The sequence below is a fragment of the Rana temporaria genome, chromosome 1 (genome assembly GCF_905171775.1).
Source record: "Rana temporaria chromosome 1, aRanTem1.1, whole genome shotgun sequence".
Classification (NCBI taxonomy): Eukaryota; Metazoa; Chordata; class Amphibia; order Anura; family Ranidae; genus Rana; species Rana temporaria.
The window spans coordinates 232,140,645-232,154,318 of NC_053489.1; the positions used below are offsets into that span (position 1 = coordinate 232,140,645).

At 39.2% G+C, this 13,674-nt stretch overlaps 1 protein-coding gene across 1 annotated transcript in view; it reads left to right on the forward strand.

The window, feature by feature from the left end:
- Positions 1-2,971: 2,971 nt before the first annotated feature.
- Positions 2,972-13,674, forward strand: part of LOC120937923 (sodium-dependent serotonin transporter-like) — a 71,841-nt gene continuing 61,138 nt past the window's right edge. Inside the window, exon 1 of the mRNA XM_040351483.1 lies at positions 2,972-3,213. Within this exon, the coding sequence (XP_040207417.1) occupies positions 3,000-3,213 (214 nt within the window). The 5' untranslated portion in view covers positions 2,972-2,999. The remainder of the gene's footprint in view (positions 3,214-13,674) is intronic.

The following is a 13,674-nucleotide window of genomic DNA, read 5'->3' on the forward strand; positions in this document are numbered from 1 at the left end:
ACAAATACAGAATTATACATTTTATTTAAGGACATATATACTGCATAAATTATATGAAATAATTATATAGAAATCCTTGAAACAATCAATTATGGAAAATTCTAATATAATGGATTGAACCTTCCAACTGGAAACCTCAAAAATAACGTTATGGAAAATACACAGGCTCTGGTTAGCAAAAAAATACTTAAAGTGGTTGTAAAGGCAGAAGTTTTTTTTATCTTAAGGCATTCTGTGCCTTAAGATAAAAAGCCTTCCATGTACAGCAGCCCTCCTAATACTTACCTGAGCCCATCTCTATCCAGCGATGTTGTACAAGTGCCTCGGCTGTCTGGAAGTCTCTCTCCTGATTGGCTGAGACACATCAGGGGCGCTATTGGCTCCCGCTTCTGTCAATTAAAGAGAGAGGGGGTGGGGCTGAACCATGGCTCCATGTCTGAATGGACAAAGGGAGCTATGCTTGGCTCAGGTGCCCCCATAGCAAGCTGCTTGCTGTGGGGACACTCGACAGGAGGGAGGGGCCAGGAGCACATAAGAGGGACCTGAGAAGAGGAGGAGCCAGGCTGCTCTGTGCAAATCCATTGCAATAGAGCAGGTAAGTATAACATGTTTGTTATTTTTAAAGAAAAAAAAACAAGATCACTTTAATATTCTGATGCTGCAGATCTCTTACTAGACCATTAAACAGCTTTGGTCGAACTATAAAAATCACATATGTGAATTAGGTTGTCCATACCAGTAGATTTCTCTAAGTACCCACAGATCATTTTGATAAATACCTGTTGATCCTGTCGGTACAGCCATTTAGGTGCCTCTTTTAATGAGGTGGTCCACTCTCCTTATTCTACAGTGAAATCATTACAGCATTGTAACTAGTGTTGAGCTTGGGTTCGGACTGAGCCCACGATCATCCGAACTTGCTAACGTGTTCTGCAGAGGTACACAGGTGAAAATACAGTAATTCAAAGGGCCGCACCGAGTGGAAAGCTTGAAATGAATGAAGTCCTGTTTGTATAATCCTAAAATCTTTTAAAAAAAAGTCATGCATGGTTAAATAAATTTAAGCATAATGATTTTTGTGCATTGATTGTGATGATCATGCTATGTAGGGGGGTAAAACCTCCAGCTCTGAAGCTTCAGAAATGCTTCTTACCAAATGCAGAGATTTTTCCAACATGTCGCTGACTTTGTTGTAGAGGAAAGCGAAAAGCTTTTAGTGTGTGTTTATTAGACATGTGCGTTCCCGTTCGTAACGGATGGATTTTCGTACGAATTTGTTAGTATTTGTACATTCGTATCAATTCGAACATCCGAAAAGCTGAAAGAACCAAAATACGAAAATTACGGAATACAAATAAGCAAAATAACGAACAAGCGAAAATACGAACGTAAGATTGGACAATCTTACTAAAATACGAAACACCGAAAAAGCAAAAGAACGAAAATCACATCTATAACGAACAATTTGCATTCCGTATTTAAAATCCTTTGTCTGTTCGTATTTTCATTCGCATGTTCGTATTTTCATTTGTGTGTTTTGTAAATCCGTTTCTTTGTCTGTTTGTTAATTTGTGTACTTGTATCGTTCTTTCGAATGGGCACTGGGCTGTGTAGTTAGTGAGTGATTACTTAATATCTTAGCCAATCAGCTTATCTCTTTTGTGCTGCGTCACATTGTACAGTGTAAAGCCTCGTACACACGATCAGACAAACAAACTTTTCCGTGGATTTTTGTCAGAAGGGAGTTGGCCAGACTTTTGAAACCGAAAAAGTTTGTCCGATAGAGCGTACACACGGTCGGATTTTTTGCAAAACGCTAATTTTTACGTTTGTTGGCAAAAAGTCTGACCGTGTGTACGGGGCTTAAGAGAAAGTATATCTTAATATGGATTAGCCGCGTGTTGCTATGTATTTACGAAAGTACAAAATTACGAATCCATTAAACGAAAATTATTATCTAACAAAATTACGAATTTCGAATCAACGAAAATAAATTAGACACAATTACGAATCATTCAGTATAAACAAAAATAAAACTGTTACAAAAATACGAACGGGTCCGAATAGGAAAACTTGCGTCTTACGAAATACGAACGGGTCCGAATAGGAAAACTTGAGTCTTACGAAATTACGAATCTACGGAACGAGACGAAACGGAACAAAAAAATACGAACATTTTTGTTGTGCACATGTCTAGTGTTTATTGTGTTTCTTCCTTATTCAAGGTAGGAAGAAGAACCCAAAGGTACTAACTCTCAGGCCTCGTACACACGACCGAGTTTCTCTGCAAAAACCAGCAAGAAACTTGCTGGGAGATATTTTTTTGCTGAGGAAACCGGTCATGTGTACATTTTCGTCAAGGAAACTGTCGAGAAACTCGACGAGCCAAAAAGACAGCAAGTTCTCTATTTCCTCGACGGGAAGGGAGAAACTTGCCTTGTTGAGTTCCTCGACAGCCTAACAAGGAACTCGACGAGGAAAACGATGTGTTTCGCCCGTCGAGTTTCTCGGTCGTGTGTACAAGGCTTCAGAGATTTGCCTGTCATCTAAGGAGGCAAGGCAGAAGGTATAACTAAGTTCTGTAATAGAGTGCTGAACCATGTACAACAGGTAAGTATAACATTTACCTGTAAAAACAAAACAAAAAGAAAAAAAAACTAAATGGGATTAAAAAAAAATATATATTATTTTTTCGAATTACTATAAAATACCCACAGTGTACAAAAACTATAAACTAAAGTAATAATTGCTGCTTTGCCTCTTACAATTCAGTTTAATATTCTGCGCATAATAGAACACAGCAGCTCTATGGCATATTCTCCACATAGCATGAAAGAACTCCAATTATACCTATGCATTTGGCACTGTGGAGGTGGAGAATCCCTCTTCTAGTAAACCCACCTACTGTGTTTCTAGCCCTCCTGTCATCAGCCTTAAGAAATTCTCCCTGACTTCCACTTGCTCAGCTGAAATCCTGCCTGGTTTACAGGAGAGGCAGCATGTCAGAAGAGAACTCCACAGCTCCTGCAGACAAGTACCCCAAACAGGATGCCACTACCCCTAACAATAACTCGTTGCCTCTTTCACTTTCTCAGACTGACTCACGTGACAAATGGAGCAAAAAGATGGACTTTCTCCTCTCTGTCATTGGATTTGCTGTGGATCTGGGAAATGTATGGAGGTTCCCTTACATCTGTTATCAGAATGGTGGAGGTAGGTAATATATCTGGTATTTCAACAAAATTATTTGTAATTGCTTGATAGGTTTTATGTTTTATTAGACCATATATGGTAATTATAAGACTCCCTAAGGCTGAATCCAGTGCCTTTCTAAACATACATTTATTTATTTATTAGCTAAAAAAAAATAGTACTGTCTATGTATTTATGCATTTTAAATTATCTTACGTGGTATACTTTTGAAAATAGTGCAAAGTACAAATAGCAATTGAGTTCAGGTTTAATTGTTGTATCCCGTTGTGTTTATTATGATTTATTAGTTGTATAAGTTAGGTTGAAAAAGACGCATCTTCTTGGTGTATTTATGGCATAATTGACATTAATGCAACCTTTTCTAACAAAACAGTAAACTTTTTGTCATTATGCAACAAGCATAACAGTATAAGTACTTATCATGGAGCATCATTATGCCCTATAAGTTAGTCATTCCCAAAATATTAGTACTTGTATTATTGCTTATATATTGTTATATAATTATTGTAAGTGGAGTTTCAAAAGTCATAACAAGCCATGGTTTGCCCACGCAGGGGCAACATCGAACAGATATGTGTAATATTATATATTTTTTTTAAATGTAAACATCTACTATATAGTTTAGTAAAAGTGTTTATACGTCAAACTGAAACACAATGCACAATTCTTAAGAATTTTTTTATAAAAAATGTAAGTAGAGTATTTGTTATAAAGTTTCCTATTATTGAGAATGCTACTATGAACAGGATATTCCACTTTTAGATATAGATTATAACTCGTTATGATCTCCTTGTCTTGATGTATAATTGGTTTAGAATCCTGCTTTATAAGTCATAAAATAAAATATCTTGCTCATTTTCCATTGTTAAAGAATTAATTCCCAGGAATAATTTGTTTCTGTTTTAAAAAACTAGCTTCACAGAGAAAGATTTTAAAATCATCTACATAGATATTGCATTTTTTTAATTTATTTTTTATTTTAGATGTGCTTCTAAATTATAAAGTTTTCATGACCCTGTCCGCATGACCAATATTGCTCTATAGTGAATTTCAAACATTTTGTTACACGTGTGCTGTAGTCCATAAAAGCTCAATTAGTATTAGATTGAGTTTATCATATTTTATGTTCTCCAACAAAATATTGATCCCAGACATAAATTACTACATGATGAAACTGTTATTTAGTTTTTACCATCCAGTGACTTCAAATATGCATAAAGTGCTCCACCCAGAATGTTTAAACGTTTTTTTCCAGTCATTATATTTTAGTATCACATATACTAACTATAATCTGCCAGATATTTTTGCATTTACTTTACTTTTTACTTGCCTTAACCAAGCAGCTTCAAAATTCTGTATAATTAAAACACAGCTGAAAACAATCTCTGCAGATGTAACCCATTATACTAGGTTTAAGATTCTGCACTAGACTAAATAGATGTTACTTTTTATTTAAAAAAAAATGTATTGTCCCATAGAGGTACTCCTCCTTTCTTTGATCCTTTATGCGTTATATTTCTCTTCAGAATTTACATTAGCTTAAGTAGATAAAAGTAACCTCTAGGGATGGCGATGATTAGAGATTATGATACTTGTGTTCGTCTGATAACATTGATGGTGGTGTAATACAAATATATGTCATGTACATTTTAAAGTGCAAATTAAGTTTTTATACTGAAGTGCTCTTTGTTATTTAAGTTAAAAGTTAAACCTGGCACTTGTACAGGTAGATGTTTTTGTCATTCCATACTTTATAATAAAGTAAGTCTAAATTTTTCCTTAAAGTGGATGTAAACCCACTACCATCATTAACAAAATATTAACATATTTAATATCTATAATGATATACATGCCTCCTGCATGTATTGTTTTTTTTTATTACTCACCCCCTCAGCTGTAAGGAGCCCCACAATATCGCTGAATTGGTGGGCGTTTCTGATTCCCGGCGCTCAGTGGGCGGAGTCGTGACGTCAGAGGACTCCTCTGCCCACCGCTACACTCCCCTGGCCAGCCAGCGTTGCGAGGACGAGCCTTGTGCCAGGGGAGACTGTAGTGCATGTGCAGGAGTGACAGAGCGCGCTCCAGTTACTCCTGCACAAGTGCACAAGAAACAGGAGATGAGAGAGGCATCGCTTACTTCTCCACTCCCCCTCCATGTCTTTCACATCCCCCACTCGTTCCCCGCAGCCGCCGGTGTTTTTACAAATGTCATAGGCTTCAAAATAGGGTGGACTCGGGATGCAGCGCATTGCGACCGGAGCCCACCCAGGTGTGTTGCAACAGCGAATGAATATTCGCTGTTGCAACACTCATCCTCCTCCCGGCCAATCGGGAAGCAGGTATGAAACCTGTTTCCCCGATTGGCCAAAACGTCAGGCGATCCTATTGGATGCCTAGGGCCGGGTGGAAGAGACACCATGGAAGCTTTGCTCCAGGAGAGGACACCAGAGCAGCTTTCCCCAATCCCGCCACGCTCTCACCGCCCCGCATCTAGGGTAAGGACAGTGGGAGGTGGTGGGGCTGTGTCATAACCGATCACATGTGCAGCATCATGGCAGTTGCAGAACAAAAAGAGGCTATGATTGGCTGAAAAGAATAGTAGGGTTTAGCTCCACTTTAGAGGCCATTTACATTCGTTTTTATGCACATTTCAGTGAAATTTATACAGGTTGTAGATTCCAGAGCAGAAAAAAAATCTGCATGTGATATCAGTGCTGTGGTGTAAATAGGACACAGAGAACAAATGTTTTCTTTGTACCCTTGCAGAACGCATATAGAAAAACGCTGGCCTCTGCACATGTGAACGAGGGCTTACTTTGTATATAAAAGTTAGGCAGTTGACACGCAACTGTCAAGGCTTCGGTTGACCTTCAACAAAGTTCTTTTCAAAACTGTCCATTGGCCGCTAGTTTGACCATGTACACTCTTTCAGTTGCTTGAGAGGTTATCCAACACAGAACACACATAGTCACAGAAGGAAACCTAACCTTTTGAACTCCAACATCTTGTAAGGTCAGGGCATTCCTCTCTTCATCTGTTTTCTCTGATCTTGGCTCCACATTTGAAGATGGTGTTGAAAACCTGTAGGGGGAAAAAAAAGGCATAATAAAACATATGTATGATGACAAACTAGATACCATTGGTTATAATGTCCATCCCTATTTCTTTCACTTATTTATATAGTACTGAGTATTCTGCATTAAACGAACTTCCCCCACTGTCAGCATACGTATATGAAGTCACTAGGGAGGATAAATAAAAGTGCCTGGGACAAGTTGTACCTCAACTGGTGCTCTTGCTCACAGAAACCCATTTGCTTCAACCTCTTTTTTCACATAGCTTCGAAAATGAAAGTCATCCAGTTGGGACAAAGTTTGTCTCAGACACTTTTGAGCAACTCCCTCCATTATGGGTCAATCTAGGTGCAAACATTTAACTTGACATCATTTTTTTTTCTTTTTTGGTTGTGGGAGGGGGGGGGGAAAAAAACACACAAATATGAAGAGCTTTTTTGTCTGTTACAACGTGATGAATGTGCTTACTCCATTATGAATGGTAGTTTTACCAGAACGAGCGCTCCCGTCTCAAAACTTGCTTCTGAGCATGCGCGGGTTTAAAACTTCGTTTTAGCCCACACACGATCATTTTTTACAACCCGAAAAACGAAATTTTTTAAAACGACATTAAAAAATGCAGCATGTTCAAATTTTTTTTGTCGTTTTTCAGAAGCCGAAAAACGATGTGAAGCCCACACACGATCATTTTAAATGACGTTTTTAAAAACTTAGTTTTTTTTCTTGCCGAAAAACGATCGTGTGTACGCGGCATTAGGGTTCCACTGAACCCTGTTTGAGAATAAGTGGTCTATATGCACAATATAAAATAATGCATTCTCTGTTATCTGGTACTTTAAGCCTACAGAAGCAAATGATATCTCTTTAGCTATAAGCTTTCTACTTTGATTGATAGTTAACACTGTACAATAAATGAAATGAAACAATAAACCTGCACTTTTTCAATCTCTACAAAACTAAGCAGCATACTTAAAAAAAAGTATACACATCCACAAAAGACTGCGGGCCAGATCCACAAAGAACTTACGGCGGCGTATCTATTGAAACGCCCCGTAAGTTCTACGATGCGCCGTCGTATCTTTGTTTTGTATCCACAAAACAAGATATGACTGAATGTGGGCTAGATCCGACTGACGTACGTCTTAGTACGCCGTCGGATCTTAGGTGCATATTTACGCTGGCCGCTAGGTGGCGCTTCTGTTGATTTCCGCATAGAGTATGCAAATTAGCTAGATATGCCGATTCTCAAACGTACGTCCCACCGGCGCATTTTTTTACATCGTTTACGTAAGGCTTTTTTCGGCATAACGTTACCCCTGCCTCTATGAGGTGTACGCAATGTTAGGTATGGACGTCGGGACAGCGCCGAATTTTCCATTGTTTACGTCATTTGCGTAAATCGTTCGCGAATAGGGCTTTGCGTAAGTTACGTTCACGTCGAAAGCATTGACTATTTGCGACGTTCGTAAAAAGCGTCAATTACGTAGGGTCAAACCAGATTACCATACAACACGCCCACTCCAAGCCTACTTTGAATTACGCGGGCTTACGCCGGCAGATTTACGTTACGCTGGCCTGCATATGGGAGCAAGTTCTTTGTGGATACCCTAGGAGCCACTCTGATTTACGGCGGCGTAGCGCATATGAGATGCGCTACGCCCGCCTAAATATACACCCGTTTTTGTGGATCTGGCCCCCTATATTTAAAGATAAACGTCGCTAAAAATATTTTAAAACCTACAGCTAAAACACATTGGATAGCCAATCTTCCATAGATCCTTCACGTTTTCACCATTAGTGGATAGCACCTTTACCAAGTAATACATAGAGCAGCTTACCAGTTGTATAAACCTGCAGTTTATAGGAGGTCAGACTGCACTTATGTCAGATGTCAAATTACCAAACTTTGTGGTTAATGCTATCTTTCCATTCAAGACCATGAAATCACACTTCCACCCCACTAGTTTCTTCACTGTTTGCTAGTGTCACTTTCTGCCTCTTCTTACTCTGTTTCACCAGTCTCCTCACTCTGTCTTCCAATAATGTATGTATGGTAATATTTTAGTGAAACATTAATACTAAATCTTCATAAAAATTAAGTATTGGACAATAACACAATCACTTCATATGTTATGCATTTGTAAATTCAGCCTTTTGGAGCTTATGTATGAGCCATGTGCTAAATGGAAACTATTTTCTTGCCTGTAGCAACTGTTTAGAATCCACACACATTTGTGAAATCAATAACTCTTTGACTGTTATCCAGCTTCTACTCAACACTTGTGCCAAAATAAAATGTTTAGTATCACCAATAGTACTCAGAAGACAAAACATAGTGCCCACTGATTCCTCCTGTATTGAGTTGTATTGTAACTGTAGTGTCTGCCCTCATGTTGTAAACACTGTGCAAACTGTTGGCGCTATATAAATCATGTATAATAATAATAGGGAGAAAAATGGACTACTTGATAGACCTAATGTTTATACAGTGAGAATCGCCCATTGGGATGTTTAAAGTTGCACATGGAGTTCTGTCCTGTTGCTACATATGCTCTGGGCCAATGGATGGGATCTCAGGCCTCGTACACACGGCCAAAAAACTCGACGGGCAAAACACATCGTTTTGCTCATCGAGTTCCTTGTGAAGCCGCCGAGGATCTCAGCGAGCCTAATTTTCCCATTCCCGTCGGGGAAAAAGAAGACATGCTTTCTTTTTGGCCCGACGAGATCCTCGTCAGTTTCCTCATCAAAGTGTACACACGACCGGTTTCCTTGGCAAAAAAAAAAAAACAGCAAGTTTCTTGCTGGTTTTTGCCGAGAAACTCGGCCGTGTGTACGAGGCCTCAGAGTAGCTACCCAACATGTTATGAGCTGTCTAAGGCACTGTTGTAACATATATCATTCTTTAGGTTTTCAAACCTTTTTAACTCTAGCATACTGTAATATTGTTTAGCTTGCAACAAATGAGGGAAAAATATTTTCCGACAGGAACTTTCTGTTTGTTCTTCTTATTTATCATAGACATTTTTTTTTTACATATATTGTTAATAACTGTTTTATTTTCTCTGTATAATTATTTAACTTAACTTAATTATGTTGTAAATTTTAGCAAACATATAACAATACTGCAAACTCTAAAAATGTAACCAAAAAGTTATTCAAATGTCTATAGCAAAGGTTCATAGTTAATGGCATTCCAATTCTTGCTTATGCCTTGCTCTGCCAATATAAACATTATATGAAATGGATGTAAACCTATTTATACAATAACTAATGATTATTAGCACTTCCATCCGAACCACATGTTTATTGAAAAGAATAGGAATACATTTACCCCCTCATTTGCATTGCAGTGATGTTGAAAAAACAGGCTTTCATTAAGTCACATGATACTTTTACAGGCACTAAATATAATACAACTCCGGATTACTGCATTGTAGCAGTATTACCCTTTCAAATTCATTGTATGTATGCTCTCCATTATATTGCGGTACAATTTGCCTAATAGTCATTAAAGCTAAAAAAAAATTGACCAGTTAACCCTATACCTAAATACAAATCGATTACATGTTGAGGTTTCTGAAAATATATAACCTATCCTAACAATGTTCGCCCTTAAACAAAAGAAAATAACTATTGGCATAAACAAGATACATTATTGGCATAAACCAAAGGGACAATTACAGTGAATTGTAATATACATTAAACCAACTAAATGAACAATCCAAATCATTATATGAATTAAAACCTAATTGTCAGAGAGGTACTCACCGAGGCTGAGATGCAGAGAGCGGTTCACTCTTGCGACTAAGCGCTCTCCACCACCTGGAGATGGTACAGAGGGTGAATCGCACAAAGAGGCACAAGCCACCAGCAGGTTGGGTAGGTCTTGCGTTCAGGTCACAGAGGGGCTATTTAGCCGTACAGGAGATGGCAGGTACTAAGACCCAACGGGTAACAGAAATACAGAGTCCAGAACAGGCCTAGGGTCAGGCACATGAGATAAGTCCATAGGCAGGCCGAGAGTCAAACACAGGAGAACATAGGTAAATCCAAAGACAGGCTGAGGGTCAAGACACAAGAGACTGGAGGCAGGTCCGAGAACAGGCTGAGGGTCAAGGCACAGGAGACTGAAGGCAGATCCGAGAACAGGCTGAGGGTCAAACACCGAAGACAAGAAGCAGAGTCCATAAGGCAAGCCAATGGTCAGGTCCAGGAGGAGATCAGAGCAGGTCAAGGTCAATCCGGGTCACAACAGGTAATCAAGAGACAGGTAGCAGGAACAAGTACACTGAGAGATAAACCAGCGATTTGCTTATGGAATGAAGCAGCTTTTATAGACCAGCCAGGGGCTCACGTTATGCGTGTGCTAGTGCGCATGCGTGCGCGCCGTTTGGTTGGGCCTCTCATGTTCGTGTGCCGTGCACACGCACAGGGAAACGACGATACCAACAAGATTGATTCTGGTTTCTTCCCTGACACTAATCCATTCTAAATTCACAAGTCAAATAAAACAGAACATTTTAATTAAAGCTTTTGGCAGATGATGTAGGGTTGAATTGCCTCATGAGTCCCTATGCTTGGGGTCCCTGGTAGTAAGAACTCCTCACTCAAGTAGCAGTCATTACAAATTCAAAACAAAATAAATACATTAATAACTGAAGACTCAATTATCAAAAGTGAAAAGTCCCAGGAATTGGTCATACCATGGTGGGGAACTAAGGTGGAGAGATCTTGCTGTTGAGAGATGGAAGTACAAGACAGGACAGGATATTTCATTCCACCAGTCAGCATTATATATATATATATATATATATATATATATATATATATATATATATATATATATATATATATATATACTATAAATATACTGTAAATATGTGTACCAGCTAAAATATTCCATGGCTGATCTTATGCTTAACAACTTGCTTCAATAATGTCTTAGTGACTGATAGAGAAGTATGCAGTCCTTGTTTGCATTTCTGTTCCAACAGTTACACAGTTGGTCTTCTCCAAGTTTCATGACAGATTCCTTACATTGTTAGTCTGGTGGAAAAAGACACAGGTCCATCCAGTTCAACCAATAAAATGGAAACAAAAATCATACAATCCCATATATACAATCCTATACCTACAGTTGATACAGAGGAAGGCAAAAACCGCAGCAAAGCATGATTCAATTTGCTTCAGCAGGGGAAAAAAATACTTCCTGATCCCCCGAGAGGCAATCAGATATTGCCTGGATCAACTTTATCTATAAAGTGGATGTATATTCAGAATATGTTTATTTTCTGTCTTGTAGGAAAAATATAGATAGATTCATTTTGCATGAAAAATAGAAGTGAACTTCTTGACATGTGACTGTGCCTAGATACGCCTATTCTGTTGTCTAAAAGCTTTAAATCTTCAGTACGAGATCATCTAAGCAGAGGTATTCAAATAAAAATTAAGAAGGTCACTTGTCATGTTCTGCCAGCAGAGGTCCGAACTCATGTTCATGCTATGAGTCAGATTCTTCACATCACATCCCCCCCCTCCACATCACAGCACTCCACTTTACACCAGTATCCTAAGTCCACCTTTCATATCACAGACCCCCCCCCCTTTTACATCACAACCTCTGTTCACATTACAGTCACCCCTTTGCATTACTTTACATCACATCAGTGTTCTCAGTCTCTTTCACATCATAGTCCCCCCTATTCACAATCCTCCCTTACACAGCTTCACAATAGCATGGCAGAACACCTGGGTAACATAAGCAGCTCAGGTGGACCATATCTAATGAGGCAGAGCTTTCTGGGTATGTGTTCTGCTGCCAGATGTTGAACATCCACAGTTATTTCCGGTGCATGGGTATCCAGGCTGGGCCCAATAGTATGCAGCTCCCAAAAAATACCTATTTACTGCAGAGAGCACTGCCTTAATTGCCAACAGGCTAATGATTTTCAAGTGTGGAGGCACTGTATCTCCAGATGCCCACCTGTGGTATCAGCCCTGGGACTCTTGCAGCCTCTTGTCTGTGTTGCCAGCTTAGCAATCCATCCAGCTTTTGCATATGTAGCCAGACCTACCCTAGGCTTCACTGTGAGAGATGCTTTCAGAGAGGTTAAGTGCAAGTAGCTGCTTATGCGCTGTACTGTTTACTCAAGTAGTAGTTGTTCCCTAGTATCTGTACCTACAGAGCCTTTATGTGCTGTGCTGCCATCTAGTGTCCTTATTAAGCAACAAAGACTTTGCAATTATGAAGTCCTGTTTGTAAGGCTTCATAATTGGTTTAACATTGTTCTGTACTGTATACACACTCTTTTGCATAGCTCCCAACTGTCCCTGATTTTAAGGGGAATGCCCCTAATTTGCAACAAAGTCCCTCTGTCCCTCTTTCCTCCTCATATGTCCCTCATTATCATCACACCCCTGACTAACTAGGCATTAATTTGAGGGTGTTGCATGGCACTGCAAAATGCTGTGGTAGGTCATTTGGTTCAAGGCGCTAGTCACTTTGTGCATGTTGCCAACTCTGGATCCAAAAAAAGAGTTCCAGACTGCTTGAATGAAAAAACACACATTTTTAATGTAAACTAATACTTTTGATATGTATGTTCTATCAATGTTGCTTCTAAAATCTGTAAGGAATTCTTTTTTCAATAAAAAGTTTGTAAACGAAAAAAAAAAGAAGCTGTTTGCCATCACGCAAGCTGTTGACTGTTAGAAACTTGTCTTGTGATTTTGTGGTGGCTTTGGGTCTGCCAGACCTGTTCTTTCCAGAGTTTACTCCAGTTTCCAACTTTCTTTTGATGATATTAGCTATTACAGTAAAACCTTGGTTTGCAAGCAAAATTCGTTCCAGAAACATGCTTGTAATCCAAAGCACTTGTATATCAAAGGATTTTTTTACAGGGAGAAGAGGGGCACCTCTAAGTGTAGCAATAAGTTGCAACCACATTGCTACATTTATGCCCTGTACACACGATCGGTCAATCCGATGAGAACGGTCTGATGGATTTTTCCATCAGTTAACCGATGAAGCTGACCGATGGTCAGTCGTGCCTACACACCATCAGTTAAAAAAACGATTGTGTCAGAACGCGGTCACGTAAACCATGTACGACGGCACTATAAAGGGGAAGATCAAATCCAATGGCGCCACCCTTGGGGCTGCTTTAGCTGATTTTGTGTTAGTAAAAGACGATTTGCCCTTTTCTGTCTGTTACAGAGTGATGAATGTGCTATCTCCATAACGAACGCTAGTTTCACCAGAACGTGCACTCCCGTCCCCTAATTTAGTCTGAGCATGCGTGGATTTTTAACCGATGGACGTGCCTACAAAAGATGATTTTTTTTCTATCGGTTAGGTATCCATCGGTTAATTTTAAAACAAGTT